The following is a 22,983-nucleotide window of genomic DNA, read 5'->3' as shown; positions in this document are numbered from 1 at the left end:
AATGCTAGCAAAGGACTTCAGAGGGCACTGTCTGTCTTCGCTAGGAGCGCGATTTCTCAACCAGACTCCCAGGAGCGAATGCGGGCGGAGGCGAGTAGGATTAGAGGAAGCGACCCACAGTCCTGGATTGCAGAGGCCTCTGGACTGTTGGAAGCGCCAGGGGCAGCATCCTTGGCCGTGGGAAACCATTTCCGCAGCCGGTGTTGTACAGACAGCTTGCAGCGGTGGAAGCGGAGGGGGAAGGAAGGGGTGAACGCGGCCGTGCAGCGCTCACCCTGGAGTCGGGGTCAAGCGCGGCACACCTTCCTCGGCCTCAGTCTTCTCACCTGTGAATGGGGGGTGGGGGTGGGCCAGGAATCTATACAGGTCGTCCACAGACCTTATTATTCCAATACTTTATTCCCAGTGGCGAGGCAAGCACTTAACGCAAAAAGAAAACAGGATTCAATAGAAAGGCATCGCCGAGGGAAGCTACTTTCTGTCGTGCCCTTTCCTCCTGGCACGCGGGGCATTAAATGCGTGCCCGAGCCACTTCTCTATTGAACGCTGTCCAAGCACCACCAGCCCACAAGAACACCAGAAGGGGCCGGGTCGGACAGAGGGAATGGAGGCTTTAACGCTACAGAGAGGAGCTGGCGTGGTAGCTCCTTTGAGTTGGCTTTGAATCAAGCGGCCACAGCGATTGGCTGCCTAGCACGTGGTGCGCGCCCCCGCGGGACAGAGCCCGGACCGCTGCGGCTCCTGCCAGGCGTGGAGCAGAGTCCGGCTGCGAGCGCCGCACCCGCCCGGGGTGAGGAAGGAAGACGCCGGGGAAACGCCCGGGGCTCGAGTCTGGCCGCGTGCCAGCGAGAAATCCCTAGTTCCAGCTTGCAAGACTCGCATAGTGCCCAGAGTGTGCAGGCTGCAGCGCCTTCCCTTGTCATTGTGCCCCCTCCGAGTGTCCTACCCAGGCGCGCAGGGCGCGTGCCGCGGACACCCACTCGCCCCGGCCAGCCTGTCCTGAGCATCTCGCGGGCGCTAGCAGCCCGGGGAGCGCTCCCCTGCGGAGGGTCGCTCAGTTCCCAGAGGATCCATTCAGCAGTCTGGTCCTGAGAGACAGACACTTCGACCCCGGAAAACTTGTTTTATTCGCGGCCCTCGAAGGTTGCAGCTGCCAAGGACTGAGAGCGCGTCCGCTTTGTTTCCCTGCACCGCCCGCAGCCCCCTCCCTCGCTTCCTCTCCCGGTTAACTCCCCCGACACACTCTTCCCCTGCTCCTAGCCTCCTCCCCCCTTCCTCCCTCCCTCCTCCGCATCCTCCTCCTCCCTCCTCCTCCTTACGCCGCGCTAATGTGCTTCCTCCCCCCCTCCGCCCCAAGCCCCTTGTCAGTCTCGGCACTCGCGCCCCCTCTCCGCCTTCTCTCCACCCCTCCCTGCCGCGCCGTTTATAGCCCGGCTCGCGGTGGCCGGGCGCAGACTCTCGGCCCGGGAGAGAGAGAGGCGGCGACGCGGTGGTGGCGCTGTGGAGACCGGGTCTAGACGCCAGGCGGCCGCCCGGCGCAAGGCGCTTTCTGGCTCCCTTCCCCAGTACACAGCCCGCCTCCTTCCGCGGTGCCTGCAGCCGCAGGCTCGCTCTGCCCTCCCGAGACTCGCTCCGGGAGACGCTGCGCGCGGGTCCTGGGCACAGGGGCCGCGGCCTGAGACCGTGAGGCCGAGGCGAGCCGCCAGCGGTAGCCGGCCTCCGGCGCGGTTCTCTCCCCGGCAGGCGCCCCATGCGCGCTCGCTTCTCCCGGGCAGTCGCCGCCGCCGCTTCCCGGGACTGAGACGCCCGCTTCGTCGGCTCCCCGCCCGTGACCGAGGCTAGCACTCAGCCGGTCGTGCTCCAGGCAGTCGCCAGCGCCGTAAGTTTCCTCCACTGCCTGGGACCTGTTGCGAGTGCCACCCGGCCTGCGGGGGGTGTGTTCGCGAGGGGTGAGGACGCGCCGGGCCTCTGGGCTCCCGGCGTGGGCTGGGGGAGCTGTTCCCGATGCCCGCCGCTGCCTCCACCACAGCAAGCCGGAGCAGGGCATCACCGGAGGGGCTGGCCGGCTTCCTCTCCGCGGCGTGAAACTCCGGCGAGCCGCGGGGGGAAGCGCGGAGCCTAGCCAGGGATAAGATCAGTCTCGCTGCCTGCGGCCTCCAGGGCTCAGCACGAGGGCTGGCTTGCCCACGTTGCGCCCTACCGGTCTCGGGGGAGAGCTGGAACCAGGCACCCCTAGTGCGGGGGGGGGGGGATGTCTGCAGGAAATGAATGAAAACTGGTTTCTGCAAAACTAGTGTTCTTCCTGTGCGAGCAATCGGCTTTTGGTGTTCCCTTACCACGTTCAAAGGATAGGAATCGGTGGGCGGGGTGGAGATGAAACATTGAACTTGTTAGGCTTGGAGTTTGGCGTTGCCCTCATGGGCTTGGCCGGCGAGTTAAGTAGCCTTTCGACTATTACAGAGGATTATATGGCGAAAGCTGTGTGTGTGTGAACAAGATTTTTATAACGTTGACCCATTGTTAGCAATGACGTAGAATCCGAGAAAAATCTGCCGCTTTCTCCTTTGATTGGGTCGAGATCAGGTTGAAAACCTGGAGAGCCTACTGGCGTTGGGAGACAGGGAGCCTACATAAGCACTGCGTGAACCGAGCGTACTGTAACTAGAAGCCCTTTTGATGTTCACAGTAATAGCAGCCCTTTTCTGCCTTTGTAGACGCAGGTTAAGTATATGTGTGCGTTTCGTCGCCACTCACTTGGTATGCAAATATGTCTCTGGGGGCTTTAAAAAATGCTGCAAGGATGATTCCTTTTTTGATGAAGGTGTATTTAGTGGCTTCAGTACTGTCTCCTGATATGTTCATGTTTGCATAATTCTAAACCAGAAAGCAAGTCATTTCCCCTGAGCCTTCGCGTTTATGTTTTATTTTAATCATACATTCCTGCCAGAATGTTAAGATTCTGACTGTGGTATGCTTTTCCATCTGGATGGTATCCAAGATGACAGGCTAGTGTCTTGCCTCTGGCTCTCTGGGCCAACCTGGAAGGCAGGAGCAGAGCCTGGAGATGCAGATCCTGTATCCTGAGGTCTTTTAAGCAAAATGTTTTCTGAAATGCAAACTGAGTTGTAACTGTTGTGTACACCCGGAGTCTAATATGCAGGAAAACCCTTGGTGGTCCAGCATGGCAGGGGGCTCCCTTCTTCAGCTGGCTACACAGGAGTGTTTAGACCATCTTGTGTGAGGTTTAGGCTCGCAGTCTTCCTCAGAATATTTCAAGCTGAAAGTAGTAATTCAAGTGACAGCTGTAGGAGTGGTGGATCATCAGGGATGCTGATATATGCTATAATACTTTGGGTACCTGGTGCATTCACAGAGGTTCAGGTGGGTTCTTCTGCAGTGCATTAAAATGGACTAGACAGTGGGGCTTAGCCTGAAGTGGGAGTAACCCTTGGCTGCTTGTCATTTTTCCTAAGCTTTCTCACTGTGGAGGCTTCTGGATTCTTTGTAAAGAAAGTCTTCCCACCCTGGCTGCTAGAGGACTCTTGTTACTTTCTTACACTAAGCCTTGTTTACCCAGCCCAAAAAGTTACATGCCCCAAATAAAGGAAAGCAAGTTGCATCACCTGATGGTATGTGGCTTGTCAGAAGCGTGTTAGGCACCTGCCTTTATTGTGTTCTGGGCTCTTCCCTTCTGTGCTGTGTGCCTCACAGCTGGTCAGGAAAGTGTAGTTTCACATTCTAGCCGATGACTCTGTGGTAAGTCATTCCGGTTGCATTTATTACTAATTCCTGGGATATCAATTGAAAATACCTGAATGGCTGTGTTTGGAACTAATACTGTAACCACCCACCCAGTTTTACCCTGCTTAGGAATCCTTTGACAGGCGGGTTCTTGGGGGCTTTATTACTTTATTCCTTTACAGTGACAGGGAAAGTGTTAAAAAGGGAGCAGGGCTGTGATGTGATTTTGAAGACAAATGATAGGCGTTTCCTGTATGTTTGCCTTAGGTTTTTGTACTGAAGAAAGCCAAAGGAGAGCTTCAGGTTTGGCTGTGATTTCAATTTGCAGACCCACGAAAACACTTCAGTCAGCAAATAAATTATAGGGTGGCCCTAAATTAAAAGTGACTGGTAATGCACACACACAGATATGTGTGCCTATGTGTGTGTTTTGACTTAAATAAAGCAGTGTTTGCATTTTGAACTCTTATATGCAGGTGCTGTCATTTACAGGTACACAGTCCCGCTAATGTACTGTTTAATCAAAAGAGAAGGGTAGGTCGATCCTTTGTTCTTGCAACTGGTTTTCCAAGAATTGGTATAAGGGAGGAAGAACAGAAAAAAGCACTCATGAGTATGCGACTCAAAATATTCTTCCTTTTGTGTGGGCCAAATCCTTCTTTGGAAGCTGTCCAGAGCAAGAAAGATGGGTGGCAACTATGGCCAGAATCTATTGTGTGCATCCACTAAAGCTCACCGATCAGTATATGGTCGTGTTTATCTTGGGGTGCTTTTGGAATCACGTAGTGGTAGAGCTGTCTGGTTAGAAATTATCTGTAACATTGAAATAAAGGTCTAGACCATTGCAGAAGTTGGCCATTTACTGTGTATGTTGGCAGATTGGATCGTACCAAAGGAATTCTTAATGGAATTAATTAGTAGGTGTTTGTTTTACACATGGCTTTGTGCTGCATAGGGCATTAAAGCTGGTGCCCATGCTGGCGTTACGAGAGCAGGAGCCCTGGCATTTTAAGTGGCCTGCAGTGAATCAGTTGGACTGAGACAGGGAGCTATAAGGAGACTTCACTCCTCTTGGGTTTCCCTGACTGACATAGTCAAGGACCTCAGTATCCACAAAGTTGGCAATCAGGTTTTCCAAGAAGAACCTGCTTTTAAGCAGGGATTTTTTTTTTTTTTTTTAACAGTGTATGATTTATGGCCCAGCAGTATTTTCAATGAAAGCTTTCCCTTCCAGGTCATTGTCTTGTACTGGGATGGCCATGCATTGGCACTCGGGCTAGCAACAAGTTGTTTTGTTTTCTTTGTCCAGGATGATTGTTGCCTTTGTCCTGCTTTTCAGAGCATCCTGTTCAAAGGTGTGGCTTTGTTTTTTAGGAGTGGAAACAAAATGTCAGTCAGCGTGCATGAGAACCGCAAGTCCAGGGCCAGCAGCGGCTCCATCAACATCTACCTGTTTCACAAGTCCTCCTATGCCGACAGCGTCCTCACCCACCTCAACCTTTTACGCCAGCAGCGTCTCTTCACCGACGTCCTCCTCCATGCAGGGAATAGGACCTTCCCCTGCCACCGGGCCGTGCTGGCCGCGTGCAGCCGCTACTTCGAAGCCATGTTCAGCGGCGGCCTGAAAGAGAGCCAGGACAGCGAGGTGAACTTCGACAATTCCATTCACCCAGAAGTCCTGGAGCTTCTTCTCGACTACGCGTACTCCTCCCGGGTCATCATCAACGAGGAGAACGCAGAATCGCTCCTGGAGGCTGGTGACATGCTGGAGTTTGAGGACATCCGGGATGCCTGTGCCGAGTTCCTGGAGAAGAACTTGCACCCCACCAACTGCCTGGGCATGCTGCTGCTGTCCGACGCACACCAGTGCACCAAGCTGTACGAGCTCTCCTGGAGAATGTGTCTCAGCAACTTCCAGACCATCCGGAAGAACGAAGACTTCCTCCAGCTGCCTCAGGACATGGTCGTGCAGCTCCTGTCCAGTGAAGAGCTGGAGACAGAAGATGAAAGGCTGGTGTACGAGTCTGCAATTAACTGGATCAGCTACGACCTGAAGAAGCGTTACTGCTACCTCCCAGAACTGCTGCAGACGGTGAGGCTGGCACTCCTGCCGGCCATCTATCTCATGGAGAACGTGGCCATGGAGGAGCTCATCACCAAGCAGAGGAAAAGTAAGGAGATCGTGGAAGAGGCCATCAGGTGCAAGCTGAAGATCCTGCAGAATGATGGCGTGGTCACCAGCCTCTGCGCCCGGCCTCGGAAAACCGGCCATGCCCTCTTTCTCCTGGGGGGACAGACTTTCATGTGTGACAAGCTGTATCTGGTAGACCAGAAGGCCAAAGAAATCATTCCCAAGGCCGACATTCCCAGCCCAAGAAAAGAGTTCAGCGCGTGTGCGATTGGCTGCAAAGTATACATTACTGGGGGGCGAGGGTCTGAAAACGGAGTCTCAAAAGATGTCTGGGTTTACGATACCCTACACGAGGAGTGGTCCAAAGCCGCCCCCATGCTGGTGGCCAGGTTTGGCCATGGCTCTGCTGAACTAAAGCACTGCCTGTATGTGGTCGGGGGGCACACGGCCGCTACGGGTTGTCTCCCAGCCTCCCCTTCGGTCTCCCTAAAGCAAGTAGAACATTATGACCCCACAACCAACAAATGGACCATGGTGGCCCCACTCCGCGAGGGCGTAAGCAACGCCGCCGTCGTGAGTGCCAAGCTCAAGTTGTTTGCTTTCGGGGGTACCAGTGTCAGTCATGACAAGCTCCCCAAGGTTCAGTGTTACGATCAATGTGAAAACAGGTGGACAGTACCGGCCACCTGTCCCCAGCCCTGGCGCTACACAGCAGCAGCTGTGCTGGGGAACCAGATTTTTATTATGGGAGGAGACACAGAGTTCTCTGCCTGCTCTGCTTATAAATTCAACAGTGAGACTTACCAGTGGACCAAGGTGGGAGACGTGACAGCCAAACGCATGAGCTGCCACGCTGTGGCTTCCGGAAACAAACTCTACGTGGTTGGAGGCTACTTCGGCATTCAGCGATGCAAGACCCTGGACTGCTATGATCCGACATTAGACGTGTGGAGCAGCATCACCACCGTCCCGTACTCACTGATCCCTACGGCGTTTGTCAGCACCTGGAAGCATCTGCCTTCTTAGGTGAACGGCGTCCTGAAGGAAGTGAGTGTGAGGTAAGAAGCCAGGTTAGCTCTAGACAGAAGGCTGCATGCAGGTAGGCTCGAGGCCTAGGTCCAACATGTGGAGTGAGACCTGATCCACAGCTGATTCTGCAGGGGTCCTATAAAAGCCATTCAGACAGAGAGCTTGTACCCCCAGAATGTAATGCTCCTATTGACCACAGCCGTATAACCTAAGTCAGCAGTTCTTGGCGTTTACTGAGGCTCAGGGTCCCCTGAAGAGGTTTACAAAAACTGCCCGGCCCAGGAACCAGCGTTTTAAGAAAAGTTTTCCAGTGATTCTGATAGCCAGTGCCATATAGTGTTTATGCAACCTCTCCTGTATGCCTGGAGCCATGCTGTTTGTTCCACGTGGATCATCTCATTTCTTCCTGACCACAACCCCGTGGGATGATGTTACCAGCCTCATATTACAGAGGGAAAAAACACATATATATATAAAGAGAGAGAGAGAGAGATGGGGGGGTAAGTGGTTGCCCAAGGTCATAGAGGTAAATAAATCAACCAGGGGCAAGCATTTGTCCTAGAGGTTAAGACACCAGATTGGGACACCTGCATCCTATATCCAAAGGTCTGGGTTCAAGTCCCAGCTACTCATGATTTCAACTCCTCTGGAAGGCAGTGGTGATGGCTCAAGTACTTGGGTCTCTGCCACTCATGTGGGAGACATGGACTGGGTTCCCTGCTCCTACTCCAGCTGGTACTCACCATGGGAAGCACTGACCCAGCAGAAGGAAACTTTCTCTATGTCTCTGAAAAAAAATTTTTTTTTCATTTAAAATAAAAGAAATTAACCCAGAGCATAAATGCTTGAGACTCATGCTAGACCCAGACTTGATAAACTTGAGCTTCATATAGACATCCCAGAAGATACCTCGTTGCAATTCAAATTCTGCTTCCTCAAATACTTTTGGGAATAAATAAGGTTGAAAATCTTCATTATGATATTATTCATTCATAGATTATTCTCCCCTAGATTATCTATTAGTCTATATAATTTCTTTATTAAAAAAAAAAAAACAGCCCCTTTAGGGTGTTCAGAGGAGCATCTAGGTCTGCCCTTGAAAGATGTTGCCCGCGCATCACAGAGACCTGTGTGAGGTACAGAACGGAGCCACCTGAACTGCCTGATTGCTTTCAGAGTTGATCACTCAGGCTGATGTGGTTGTCAGGACTAGCAAACGCTGTGTTTCTGTGTCATGTATCTGAGTACATAGTGGTTGTCTTGTGTGCTTAAGAGCATTTAATACCCTTGGCTCCAATGTGTAGACCAACGCAGCTCAGTGCTCACAAAACTCCAGGCCACGTTACTACTATCAAACCTTCCTAGGATGGGCCCTGGAGCCCCATAAGCATGTGTAAGCGCAGCACAGAGGACACAGATTGTGTTGATTTGTTCTAGTGATTCATGGGCTTGCTACTCCTAATAAGAGAAGGAAATAACTGTTTTGGAGAAAGTACAGTGAAAAGAAACTCATTATTTGCGAACTTTTGGCTCTGTTTTCCCTGGTGTGCTTCACACCTTTAAAGGTGAATTGAGAGGGGAAAAACAGTAACCTAGGAGTAGTTGCAAGGTAACTTGTTTCTTCTGTCACCTACAGTTTGTTTATAAACATCATTAAAATTGACTTCGCTTTCCAGATCTCATCTACGTTTTTCACTTGTATAGTTCCTCTGCCTCTTAACAGTTAGCAGTACTTAGTAATGCAATGTTGCCTTAGAATGCATGCCTTCAAAGGAGCTGGAACAGTCGGAAATCTCCTCTGGGGAGCCACTGGGCCAACAACGTCCCACACCAAACTGGTTTTTGCAGCCTTGCTGGCATCTTAGTAATCCTAAACAAACAAGGGCTCTGAACATGGTTATTTCATTGGCGATATGAATGTGTGACTCAACGCTAAAGCAGGTTGAAAGAACCTCGTCGGCAAAAGCATCAATTAACAGCTACTAAGTTGGGTGTTAGTCCAGAACTGACTATATTTGCAGAGAAGCGCCATAAAATGGCCAGTGACGTGGGAAACAATAGTAGGAGACTGGCATCATGGGAGCAGGGTAAGGAAGTTGAGGCTGAAAGAGGAGACTGACCATGTGCATCCTCTGAGTCTAGAACCTTCCTGGTCTCCAGGCGGCTTCTCTGTCGAGTGAGAAGTTTGAACTGTACTTCCCCTGAGATCCATCCCAATTCAGACACGGGTGAATTGAGAAGGTGGGGAGAAAAAGGGTGGAAATACTTTGCTCAGTGCCTGGCCCGTATTGGGGTCAATACCTGTCTGAGTTTTCCTTCAAATAAACCCTAGCCGCCTCCGAGCACAGCAGTAGAACTGGCTTTGCGTGGGTTGGGACATTCAGTTTCTCGGACTGTTTACTTGTCATCTTTATTCTTCAGTTTCGGTTCCCTCTCTCTCAGCCACAGAGGGTATGTTGGCAAAGACCTGAATTCACCCTCTCCTTCCGGTCCCCAGGAAGCAGAGCCAGTCTGGGTTATGTGGGAAACAACACCCTCCTCACCCTCCGTCTGCCAGTGAGAGCCGAGCACATAAAAATGAAGTTTGACAGGGGCAGGTCTGCTGCTGTTCAAGGGCCAGATCAAAGCCACGCTTTGAGTTTCCCACAGAAGGAACGTCAGTTCAGATTTCTAAGGTTTACCACACAGGACAGTGTGAAAACCTGCAGGCCGACAGAGTGACTTGGAGAAGGTGCTGGGGAGGTAGGGGCCACAGACCCTTCCCTTGGCTCTCCGAAGGGAGGTGCTCACTGAATGAATGCAGTTTCCAAGGAGTTTTCGCTCTATCTAAAGCTCCTCCACCCTGAGATTGTAACTCCTGCTGCTCTGTCAGTGGGTGGGAGGCGCAGAAAGGAAATTACTTTGACTACCTCTATTTTCATGGTGCTGTGTGACACCCCCCAGCCTGACAACCCTTTAAACCTTGATTAGCTTTGCTGCTTCTCTCTGATTTGTGTGTGTATTTTTTTTCTTTGTTTGAGTATGCTATGTCTTGAAATTTTGTATTCCTACAAGCCACATTCTTTTGGCCTAATGTTGATATATAGGTTGCAGGGAGGTGGGGGTAGGGGGTGGGGTGGTGACACCGTAGTCTAAGGAATGCCTTGAAGGCTTGAATCACTGTTACGAAACAGCCAAAGGAAGCAACTAATGAATCAGACTTCTGCACACACACAGGCAAGGCGAGAAGAAAGCAGTGCAAGCACTGAGCACTCCGGGATTCCCTTTGTGCGTCCTCAGAGCACTAGGGGTATAGATTCCTGTGCTAGGGCTGGAAACACGACCCAGGACAGACAGGATGAAAGCTTTAAAGACAAATACCTTCTGCAGAATTCCCCTCTGTGAACTCACGTCAGTAACTGGGAGGGGTGGGCACCACGGGCAAAGGCCAGTTCCTGTGCACACGCTTCCTGCTCACGGCAGCACTCAGAGTTTATATGCAGGCTCAATGCCTGTGGCTTCTGTAGATAATAGCGCTGGCATAGCTTAGCCCGTCGTCTCCTAAATGTGGACTAATGAACTTTGAGAATAAAGTCCAGCCTTGGGCTGTGGAGGCCTGGTGTATTGTTATGTGAAAGGAAGCGAGACTGATTTCTGCCATAATGAATAGCAGAGATGCATTTAAATAAGAGGATTAATACATCTGCCTTATATGGTGAATAAATTTAATTTGGAGTCTTTTATGGTAAGTGGCCAAGGAGGTTTTGCACAGGAATCTCTCCCCACTGACCCCCTAGTGATCACTTTACAGTGGCTCTGTTTAACCACAGACATGAAGTTCCTGAATGTTGGGATGCATAATAGCATCGAGGTGGCCAGGTGTGCTGTGGGTACTTCAAAAAGTTTGTGGAGAATGGGATTAAAAGATAGTTTATTTTGGTGCAAAACACAGTTGAGTTCCATCCATAAGACAGCGTTTTCCATGGACTTTTGAAGACCCCCTCACATGTTTAGGAAAGAATTGGAAATCCTTTAGACACCGTTTGTTGTTCCTGGTCAGACCAGCCGTCTGCACGCATGTGTGCGAGCACATGTATGTGCACTTAAGGCAAGTTACCATCTTTGCATATTTCCTACTGGACGTGTAATTAAGACCTTTAGAAGACCTTTAGAAGCAATATCCAGCTCTGTCTTGAGTTTAACTGTTTTAAAAATGTCCTGTCTACTAACAAAAATCATACAAATCCTTCATGCTTTTTTTTTTGTGTGTGTGTTTTTCTTTTCCTATTTTAGCTCACTCCACGAGACAGCATGAGATTTCTGCTTTGGAGAGGAAGGCAAGTTTAATGAAGAGGAAGAAAACAGAAAAGTTGCTACAAGACTTGAGTAAAATCCACTGCACCTTGTAAATGTTCTAACTGGACATGAAGGAGGGGGGGGTGGGAGTTTCCAGTGCAAGCAGCACATGGTTTAAATATGAATGAATGAACTGTGATCTAGTCCTTGTCTTGTAATTGTGGATTAATGTCAGCATTAATCAGCCCCTCAAAGGGAGAGAAAAGCTGGACCTTTTCCCTTGCTGTACCATATTCAGCGTTTGATTTCCATGGGCTCCGCCATTTGTGTGTAAAATTTGAAATGGTTGTCGCCTCTCTCTGAGGAGCGAGCTTGAAGGCTGCACACCAGCTGCCGTCCGGGGGTCGGGGGGACACTGACTGAGCTGGCTGGAGGACGGGGACCACCGACTCCCTGTGCACCTCCAGGGACTGTGCACTCCCCAGCAAGGCTTCCGAACAATGGGGCTGTTGTTGAGAGCCTTTTGGTAGATGTTCTTGTCTATTTATAAATGACTGTAAACTTTCCCTTAGCGTTAAGAATGTGTTACAGATCTAGCTATTTATTGTTTGATGCCTGCATGCTGAAGCGATGCTTCACCGTGGTCCGCACGTACAGGGACCTGTGTGAATGGTTGTATGTTTTGCACATTTTGTGGCTGTTGAGGTGTGCTTTGCCGCACAAAGATGAGAACTTTTCAGTTACAATTTGGAGTATAACTGGAGGGTGGGGGTGGGCTGGGGGCGGGGTGGGGGGAGGGCGGGATTAAATGCCAAGACAGGGAAGGATTACAAAACATCCCAGAGTAAACCGCGGAGGTCTGTTTTCTTAGATGCACCGACTTTTAATGGGGTTTCCTGAGATATGGTCAGGCTGATGGGGTACAGGGGGCTCCTTCTCTCTGCCCTGCTCCCTCCCATCTGATTCACCTAACTTCAGCTGCTGAAATGTGGAAAGGACCAAATTGCTTTACAATTTTTTTTCTTTGTGTAATATCCTGACATCCTGGAAAATTCTGTGGAATCATTCTGTATATAGAGCACAAGGTAAAGTCATTGTCCAAAGTTTATTTATTTATCTATTTATTACCCCCGAGAATACTTTGCCATAACCACAGCTAACAGGAAAAACAGGTGTCACTAATGTGAGTTAAGTCACCATCCACATTTCCTTGACCTGGACCTAGTGCTCTCTCTTACTGCTGGTCGATTTAGCTAGAAGTCCTCTAATTCCTTCATACTGGTACAGTGTATGCTCTAGCGCCCACCTTTAGGTGAATCTCTAAAAAAAGTCTCTTTGGTGCCCAGAAGTGACACATATCTGGCCACAAAACACCAAAGAATTGCAAGCAGTGGCCCCTATTGATATTTCCCGGTGTAGCCGGGACTTGGTTGTGAATACATTCTTTGCTAGTTTGAGTGCTTGCTTGTTAAACATGTGCCGTGATAAGTATTAGTGCTAGACCCAATTAAGGTGCTTCCTCAAAGCTGTCTGGGGAAGGCCAAAGTGTGCAACTTAAACTGCTTTCGTCGGTGTTTCTCACATAGCTATATTTTAGAAAATAAGGTTTAAGACTGACAACATCCTCGTACATCGTGCTTGCATTGTCTGATGATGGATAAATCCTTACTGTTTCTCTCCACCTTAGTGCGTTAGGCTTATTGTACGTGTCTGTGTGTGCCATGGATATAGTGGGACCAAAAGAAATGAACCATTGGCCTAAAAGAATCTTTGTACTTGGCGGCAGTCCGTTGCTGGTCCCTGGATGTGTTCTGAGCAGTGCCAATGTCTAATCCAATCCCAGCAGCATGGTTACCCAGCAGCAGTGCGGGCCCTGTAGCTTAGGATGCAAATCCACCAGAGATGGATGTCAGCGAGTGGCTTCTGAAAGCAGGCTGGACTTTCTGCAGCTGTTTCAAAATTGTGGTCTGTCCTTGAATCCTCGGTTAATGACTCTGTGAGAGCCAGAGGGAGCCGCCATGAGGGTGGGCCCCCAGCCTGCGGGGAACTTTCTGGACTCCCACTCTCTGCATTGATGTGGGCATTTGGGCTCCCTACTTGACCATTCTCACCCTGTGAAACGTCCAACACTTTGAAGCAAATACAATTCACAGCACAGGACACACAAAAACCTTGGCATAAGGCAGGGAGGGTTCTTCTCATTTTGTGGCCTGGTTGCCGTAGTAACGGACAACAAAGGGCAGCCTTCCACTTCTGGTATAATTGTGTAGCCCCTTTTCTCCCGGCTTGACACCTGTCTGAATAAGAGTGATTAGAGCCACATAATATCCCTCTCTTGGTTGTTGAGTATATGATTCACGCACAAAACCCTGTATAAGTTGAAGTAAAATGTTCATGTTCGTATGTACTTGTTTGCTACTACTACGTTTTTGAGGTTTTGTAAAAGTTTTTTTTTTTCACAATGTGAAACTGGAAGTCAATAAATTATTAGAGATTTTCTCTTCATTGTGTGTGTGGAGTCTTTATTTGAATATGGCAGAATTGTAGGCCTTGAAAACTTGTGCCTCTTGTTTTATCAGAAGGTTCATTTCTGTATATTTATATGTGCTTCTTTTCACCTTAGTCATATACATTTACCTAAGTTATTTTGTTCACTGAATAAAACTGACCTTGAGAACATCTCTAAGCAAAGGAAAATGTCTCATTGATAGGTCATTCGTAGCTTGGGTTACAAAAGCCACACACCATGCAGCTTCCCCACGATGTACTTTCAGTTTTTGTATCCCACATGTGGATTGTATTTTAATAGAAAGCTATAGAAAGGTCTGGAGTGAAGTCCTCTTTTCACCCACTGACATTCACTTCAAAATAAAGTAAGTGGAAGTACTTGCATATTGATTCTTGAAAGGGTGAAGTTAACCCCTCAGCTTCTTCCAGGTCAACAGCTGTCCTGGCTGGCTCCATGCATGGCCAGATGAAGCCTCCCACTCCCACCTCCCGACAGCTTCATGTCACAAGGAGATGCCCCTTTCAGTGTGCCATGCAATACCAGTCATAATCTTTTCTGGTTAGAAAATAAATACTACCTAATGGGAACTGTACAAGAGCTCACAAGTGGACATGACGCTATCATGGCCTTTGGATGTGGACCCAGATGCTAGAGAACAGATGCCTTGGGTTTGACAAGGATCACTGGGTTCTGTGCTAGGTGGGGCTGGTCTGGAGCCAAGACTTTAGGAGCAAGTGGCTCAGTTCTCAAGTTCTGGGTACAGTGCCGATGACCCGTGAAAACCCTGTGGATGACACCCTACATATGACACCAGATGACAAGGAAGAATAAAGCAGGCATTTATAGGTAGGACTTGGAAGAAATTTTAATGTTAGTCCTTTGAAGGGTTGAAAATAAGTCCTGTAGAGATGATTGTGAACAGACCTTTTCTTGGGAATTCTGCTCATCTCAGTTGGACATGAGGGCAGAAAGATTAAGAAGATAGTTCACATTGCTAATTTTCATTTGGAAATTTGATTTCATTCCTATGTTGAGATCACCCCAAACAGCAGTGGTAGGCACATGACTTTCAGCTGCGAATCACAGAACTCTGGCCATGGTAGTGAGACCACATGCAGGTTGGGAAAGCACCCGCAATGAGGCCATCGGCTGTCTGAGGCTGGGCCCAGGTCTTTGGTCTTTGTGCTCGCAGAATGGCAGCTGAACCTCATGGAACCTCAGCTGCTTCCCAGCTTTGGGAACCAACAGGGGAGGAAGGGCATATGCCAAGGAAGCTCTCCCCTTTTCTTGAATTAGAATAGTTTACCCAAAAGGCCTACCTGGGAGATTCAGACTAACCTCTCATTGGCCAGAACTTGGTGATGTGAACTTTCCAAGATGCAAGGGAAGCTGGGGCTGAGGGCACACTTGTATCTGGCTGCCTTAATAAGAGGAAAGGGAAATCAGGTGTTGGCTGGGCAGCTACAAAGAGTGATAAACTGAGTGACTGCGGCGAGCTGGGGATCATGCTTGAAAATCATTTCACTGAATCCTCACGACAAAGCATGCAAAGTGCAGAGAACTTACTTCTTAATATTGCTGAGTCTCAGTTCCTTCATCTGTAAGCTAACTATGACTATAGTAGACTTCTATTCTGAAATAGATTTAATAATACGGTAGAATTAGGCTGATAATTAATAAAGTTAGCATTCACTGGGTCTTAGATAATGTCACACCATTGGGAGAAATGAACAAGCAGCTCTAAGGCTTTTTCCGCTCCAGAACTGTGTGAAGGGTTCTCTTGCCCCTCACCTGGACACAGTCTTGCAGCAGCCCTGCCAGAGCAGATAGCATCATCGCCCCCATTTGTAGATGAAGAAAGTGGCTTTGCCTCGGAATGGCGGAGCTGAATGTCAAGGCACGCTCTCTGAGCTGTTTCTCTAGGTCCAGGAATGTGGAGGCAGGTGACTCACGGGGCTGAGCCCAGCTAGGGGAAGCCAGGGCTGCCTGGGTCCATCAGTACAGGAAGACACAAATTGGTGAGATGGTCTGAGGAGGCCAGCAGCCAGGGGGCTACCTACCACAGACCAGGGCCTGCCAAAGCGAGTAGGTGTCTATGCTGAGACTCAATGTTCCTCCACAACCAGTTTCAGAGGACAAAGTTGCAGGCAATTTAAAAGTAAATGAGGAGGGGCTGGCACTGTGGCATAGCGGTTGAAGCTGCTGCCTACAGTGCCAGCATCCCATATGGGCACTGGTTCAAGTCCCAGCTGCTCCACTTTTGATCCAGCTCTCTGCTATGGCCTGGGAAAGCAGCAGAAGATGGCCCAAGTCCTTGGGCCCCTGCAGCTGCATGGGAGACCTGGAAGAGACTCCTGGCTCCTGGCTTCAAAGGCATAGCTCTGGCTGTTGCGGGCATCTGGGGAATGAACCAGTGGATGGAAGACACCTCTCTCTCTCTCTCCCTCTGCCTCTCTGTAACTCTGCCTTTCAAATAAATAAATAAATCTTTTAAATAAATAAATATATATATAAAAATAAATGCAGCTCCCTGGTGGTGGCTGCACTGGTAATTTATTAGACTGCCCACTGATGCTTGCGGTACTTTTCTGTTTGTAAAACATCGGCTGGCTGCACAACTGAGCATGCAAATAGCCATGGCCAGACCATTCCATGCAACCAGAACTGTGACCCTCCATGGGCAGCAGCCAGTCCAGCATATCCACCCTTTACCTGCAGTCGCCAGCGCACAAAGCTGGCCTCCTCTGTGCCTTAAACTCAGAGGAAGACAGGCCCTTACCTCCAGCAATGGTCCAGCAATCTCAACAGCGGCCCCTGTAGAAATTAGCTCCAGAAAACAGCTGGGACTTGATGAATAACTGACATCTTCCCTACTCTTCGCCTTTGTTTCCAATTTAGAACTGACTAGAGAAATTCAGGTAAATACCCCTAAGCGATCCCCACAGGAAGCCCTGCTTCCAGTTGGCCTGCCTGTGGCTTCGCCACATGAACAGCTCCACTCAAACCTGAACCCTTTCTTCCTTTTTTTTTTTTTTAATAAAGCTTCCCCTCTTCTCTGTCTTCTTTTGAGTCTCTGCCAAAACACAGTGACAGTGGCCAACTCCTTTGCTATAGCAAGCTGTTGCCAAATAGCCGCTGTGGTCTTTGTTTATCACCACAGACAAATGTCGGTTCAATAAAATAATGAAATATTTTCATAAAAAGCTTCTCAACAGTGAAGTGGGGACCCACTTTGTGGGTTCTGGGAAGCCAGGTTTTCAGAAGGTTGCTGTTTTCGTCGTGAGCGTCTGAGTGAATGAATCGCACACAATACATACAGCAGGAGAAAAATGGATTTTGAGTTAATGGGGTTGAGAGAAGGGCATCTGGTTTGCCAAAAGGAGAGCAGTTGCTTTGTTTGGGAGTATTTTGAATAAAGTGAGGACACTTAAGTAAGTTTTACAGCCATATTCGTGGTGCACAGAAATGTAGGAATAAGTGCAAAAACTTAGCAGTTAATTCCTGGTCTTGCCTGTCGCAAATCTTAAGTGCTTTGTCTGTCTGACACATACTCAGACTAAGCCATCTGTCCTGCATTTGAATTTAATCACAGACAATGCATTTTAAAGCTCTGCTATTTGTCAGGCACTGGACAACTAGGTGCAAAACCTAACTTTCAGAGAGGAAAAAAAAATGTACATTGAGGCATGACTGTGAGTTGAAAATCATTTGACTAAGTAAATTATGAATCGACCATCATCTTGTCCAGTTCTGCTTACAGCTCTTTGCTTTGTGAGTCCTGGGGAAGCCAAATGAGACAAAGTTTCTGGCTTTCTCTCGCTGGTCTCGTTTCCTTGGCAACCATAATCTTCATCTCCACAAAGACCCGGGACTATTGAGGAGAGGCAGTTGGAATTTCAGCAAGTTTCTTGTGAATCCTTTCCTTGTGTTATCAGATGATTTGTGCTGTTACAAGAAGTTATTTTACACCTCTTTTTGAGGAGGTGTTGGGAGTATTTATTGGATATCCTAGAAAGGCTGAAACAAGTTTTTTCCACAAGACATACTATTATTGTAACTGCAGAGCAGATGGAATTGGCCTTTTGGTGGACAGAGTAGGCACCTGCAAAACAAGAACCAAACTCCATGTCTGCCTGTTTGTCTGTTTGTCTGTCTGTCTCTATCTCACACACACACACAAGCAAGCTCTGTGTTATAAACACCCCTGCTTGCTCTACCACCCATATACTGTTGTGGAGGCACTGCTGCGAGAAGCTTTTCAAGAGACTGAATCTTGCAACTTTGCAATAATTTATATGCCTGAAGGGCAGGAAGGAGAAAGAAGAGAAAGAGAAGATATTCTTTGGGAACTGGGCCCTGGGGTGCAGGGACACCCTTCACATCCTTTTCTGATGCTGCCAGAGAGCCCACCTATCCCAGAGAGACGGGGCCAACCAGCACCCTTTTTAAAGGGCAATAGTGAGACTCCGTTTTGAGTCTGTTTAGTCATTCATGCATTCATGTGCATCAGGGTTGGGGGATGGGAGAATGGGGTGCAGGCACTAAATGCAGAGCAAGGGAAAGACTGGGAGTTAAGAGACCTGCAGGTGTGGATGAAGAATGAGCAGGCAAAATTCTTTAAAATGGTGTGGCTGGGGCAGGCGCTGTGGCGCAGCAAGTTAATGCCCTGGCCTGATGCGCCAGCATCCCATATGGGCGCCGGTTCTAGTCCCGGCTGGTCCTCTTCCAATCCAGCTCTCTGCTGTGGCCCGGGATAGCAATGGAAGATGGTCAAATCCTTGGGCCCCTGCACCCGCGTGGGAGACCCGGAGGAAACTCCTGGCTTCGGATCGGCACAGCTCCGGCGGTTGCGGTCATCTAGGGAGTGAACCAACGGGTGGAAGACCTCTCTCTCTGTCTCTACCTCTCTCTGTAACTCTGTCTTTCAAATAAATAAAATAAATCTTTTTTAAAAAATGGTGTGGCTAGGGAAGAGGAGGAGACCAACAGGTGAGACATGGAGGGTTTTTAGGGCAATGGGATTGTTCTGTATGACGCTGTGATGATGGCTACATGTGCTTATATGCTTGACAAAACCAATAGAAAGTTCAACAGTAAGAACTGAGATACACTAGGGTGTTACTGACGTGTCAGTGCAGGTTCTTACCAAGGTTGGCTGTCAAAATCCTACCCCTGCAGGGTGAGGTAGTGAGGGGGTGGGGTGTGTGGCTCAGGAGGCCAGGAGGATTTCGGGACTTGTTTAATTTTGTTGTGAACCTAAAACTACTCAAAAAAATTAGTCCATTAAATGCCAAAAAGAACCCACACAGAAACTCTTACAAAAACATTTGAACAAAAAAGAATCTTTTAGGGATATCAGATAAACTGTTACAGATTCTAGGGACTGGCATTGTGGTGCAGCAGGTTAGGATGTCACTTCTGACTACAGCATCCAATATCGGAGTGCCAGTTGACTCCTAGCTGCTGCTCCACTTCAGTACCACTCCCTGCTAATGCACTTGGGAAAGCAGTGGAAGATGGCCCAAGTGCTTGGGCCCCTGCCTCCCAAGGTGGAGATCAGCATGGAGTTCCTGACTTCTGACTGTTATAGCCATTCGGCGAGTGAACCAGAGGATGGAAAATCTCTCTCTTTCTCTCTCTCTCTCTCTCTGTGTGTATGTTGCTCTGTCTTAAAAATAAATTTTTAAAATTTATTTATTTATTTATTTGAGAGAGTTACAGAGAGAGGGAGAGACAGAGAGAAAGGTTTTCTATCATCTAGTTTGCTCTCCAAATGGCTGAAACAGCCAGAGCTGGGCTGATCCAAAACCAGGAGCCAGGTGCTTCTTCCAGGTATCCCACATGGGTACAGGGGCCCAAGCACTTGGGCCATCTTCCGCTGCTTTCCCAGGCCATAGCAGAGAGCTGGATCAGAAGTGGAGCAGCTGGGACTAGAACCGGCACGCATTTGAGATGCTGGCATTGCAGGTGGCGGCTTTGCCTGCTACACCACAGCTCGGGTCCCAAATAAATGTTTTTAAAAATTGACATAGCGGGTAAAGCTGCAGCCTGCAGTGCCGGCACCCTATATGGGTGCCAGTTTGAGTACCAGCTATTCCACTTCTGATCCAGCTCTCTGCTATGGCCTGGGAGAGCAGTGGGAAATGGTCCAAGACCTTGGGCCCCTGCACCCATGTGGGAGGCCTGGAAGAAGCTCCTGGCTCCTGGTTTCCGTCTGGCCCAGCTCTGACCATTGTAACCACTTGGGGAGTGAACCAGCAGATGGAAGACCTCTTTCTCTCTGTCTGCCTTTGCCTCTCTGTAACTCTGCCTTTGAAATAAATAAATCTTTTAAAAAATTGTTATTCTACTAAAACATTAAATGTATTTCCCAGTGTTAGCTTGAGCATACTCTATGTACAGGGAAGAGAAAATTCTTCCTCCTTATGATTTAAAAAATGCATATTTGGTAGTCTTTGATTTCTGGGCATATAGTTCCTAAAATCCTTGACCCCTCTGGAGGGATAGGGGTGTCCTTTCGAATGCTGTTGGCTCCTGATGGGGTACCGCTAGGTGGCTTCAGATTGGGGACTGGTCTCTTCAGGAAAGCCAAGGCAGCATTAGGAGTTGGCACTTCCAGGGAGGAGAGAAGAATAGCTGATCACCAACGGCCAATGATGTAATCAAATCCTGCCTACATAATAACGGAGCCTCCAGACGAACTTCGTTTGAAAGAGCTCCCAGATCACTGAGCAACATGGAAGTTCTTGGGGGATGGTGTGACTGGAGAGCAGGCCTGGAGATCCTTGCTCTGTGCATCTCTTCTATTTGGTGTTCATCACTATCTGCTGTAACATCCTCTCTAATGAACCTGTAAATGTAAAAGTGTTTCTCTGACTTCTGTGAGCTGCTGTAGCCAAGAGCAGCAGTGTAGGAACCCCCACTTACAACCAGAGAAGTATAAGCCACAACCTGTGCTTGCACCTGGCACCTGAAGTGGAGGCAGTCTGGTGGGCAGAGCCCTCACCTGTGGGATCTGATGGTGTCTTCGTGTAGCCAGTGTAGGAACTGAATGGAATGGACTTGGAGGCCACACAGCTGGTGTCCTCAGGAGAATCCGCGAGCTTGCATGGTTGACAAATGCTGAGTGAGAGTTTGAAGCAATATTTCAGTTTTTCCTGTCTCTGACACTTCCCTCATCACATTCCTTGTCCCACGTCCTAACACAGGCTGGCACCAGATGGAGGCTCGGGAAATGGAGTCGCAATGGCTAACCAGGAACCCAACCACCAATTATAACATCACTGCTAGGAGGATATGTGTCCCACATTCCAAAGAACCAACCTACAACCCCCACTGGCAGTTACTACTTAACAACTGTCTTAAGTTAATGCCAGTATGTGTGTTGGCAAACACCTCTCCGTGGAGATCTGCGCGCACAGTGTCAGTGCTGAATCAGGAAATTTTACTTCTGCCATTTCATTCCTCCGCAATACTGAGTGACGCCGTGTGTTTCTGTTTTCCTTCATCAATGCTGACTTCATAAATGGTGCAATGAGTATACCAATGTCTGTATGCATTTATTTGCTAAGGGGGAAAAAAAGGCAATCAGAGAAGGAAAACTAATCACAGGCAGAAATGTCCCAAGAGGTAAACCAAGCCATTTGAGAACAAAGGCTCTTGCAAAGAGTCCTGCTGGAGCTGACTAAAGATAAAGGAAGGTGGCAGAGGAGTCCCCAGGCTGGTGGCCAGGCTGGCAGAGCTGCCCGTGCAGGGCAGGGGCCACTTGAACTTTCTGTAAAGAGGTGCCTTTCAGCTTGGGATTGCCCGGGGTGGAGAAGGGGCAGGGTGGGGTCCGTGCACAGAGGCCAGGTGGGGGGTGTAGCTGCTGCTGCTTCATGCCCTTTGCAGCCAGCAAGCCACACTGCTGATATCCAGGGACACACATGACTGCTCCCTATGCGTCTCTGCAGGTGCTCGTAGGAGCTACGTCAAACCCAGAGAGGCAAGGGGGCCCCTCCATGGGGCGGGCAAGGGGCTGCTGTGACTGCAGCTGGAGACCAGGGCCAGACACTAGTCTCAGTAGGAAGCAGAAGGAGGGGGAAGCACAGACACAGATGACCTGTTCATCTCACCTCTCCCTAGGGCATGGAGGGGAGCGTGCAGCCCACAGGCCGTATAAGGCCTGCAAAATCATTTGGTCAGACCCTGCCACAGCAACCGCAGGCAGCACTCAAACTTCAATAAATCTACAGCAGGCTAATATTTTTAAAAAGATGTATTTATTTTTTGAAAGGCAGAGTAAAAGACAGGGAGCGAGGGAGGGGCAAAGAACAGCTAATTTTTAAACAGGTAATTTTGTATGGCCCATGAAGTGATGTTATAAATATCCAAATGGCCCTCAGCAGAATAAAGCTTCCTCAGCCCTGCTACACACAGGACTCTTGTCCACAGGTGGGCGAGCCTTGGTCTCCACAAACCCTGGCTCTGGATAGAACCAACAAGAGCAGTAAGGGAAGAGAGGTGACATGGATGGGCAACTTGCGCCCAGCACAGGAGCCCAGCCACCAAGTGGGAGATGTCAGGGTTTAGAAAAGTGTGTTTGGGGCCTGTGCACTGGTGTAGCGGGTTAAGCCTCCACCTACAGCACTGGCATCCCAAGTGGGCGCCGATTCTAGTCCTTGTTGCTCCTCTTCCAATCCAGCTCTCTGCTATGGCTTGGGAAAGCAGTGGAAGATGGCCCAGGTGCTTGGGCCCCTGCACCCGCATGGGAGACTGGAAGAGGTTCCTGGCTTCAGACTGGCCCAGCTTTGGCCATTGCAGCCATTTGGGGAATGAACCAATGGATGGAAGACTTCTCTTTCTGTCTCTCTCTCTCTCTCTTTCTGTCTGTAACTCTGCCTCTCAAATGAATAAGTAAAATCATAAGAAAAAAAAAAAAAAAGAAAAGTGTTTCTTCCTCCACTCACCTTCACAGGCCTGGAAGCTCAATCTTGCTTCTCTGGTCCTCCCTTGGTTCTGCACAGCTCATTGTCCCTAGAAATGCTCCTCCCATCCCCATGTTACCATCTGCTTCTTGGGGAGCCAAACTAACTCCAGAGGTTTGACTGAAACCAGCCCTTCCCTCCCAGGTCCTCACCCTCGTGGCTAAGGCAGGGGAGGGGCAGGTGAGGGGAAGTCTTTAGAGGGGATGAGATGGCCCCCTGTGACCCAATTTAAGCATCTTACTTGTGGAGAGATTACGGCTCCACTTTATTTTTTATATATTTTTTTTTGTAAAGGTATGTAAGGCACACTCTTCCTGAGCATGGTAACATGA

General features: G+C 49.1%; 1 protein-coding gene across 1 annotated transcript; it reads left to right on the top strand.

The window, feature by feature from the left end:
- Positions 1–1,482: 1,482 nt before the first annotated feature.
- Positions 1,483–11,941, top strand: ENC1 (ectodermal-neural cortex 1). The gene is made up of 3 exons (XM_062212248.1): positions 1,483–1,879; positions 5,116–6,930; positions 11,174–11,941. Exon 2 carries the CDS (start codon positions 5,129–5,131, stop codon positions 6,896–6,898), a length of 1,770 nt encoding a protein of 589 aa, XP_062068232.1. The 5' UTR covers positions 1,483–1,879; positions 5,116–5,128; the 3' UTR covers positions 6,899–6,930; positions 11,174–11,941.
- The last annotated feature ends 11,042 nt before the right edge of the window (positions 11,942–22,983 follow it).

The sequence above is a fragment of the Lepus europaeus genome, chromosome 15 (assembly GCF_033115175.1).
Source record: "Lepus europaeus isolate LE1 chromosome 15, mLepTim1.pri, whole genome shotgun sequence".
NCBI classification, from domain to species: domain Eukaryota; kingdom Metazoa; phylum Chordata; class Mammalia; order Lagomorpha; family Leporidae; genus Lepus; species Lepus europaeus.
Note: the sequence above shows the minus strand (reverse complement) of the source record. Positions and strands in the feature narration are given on the sequence as shown.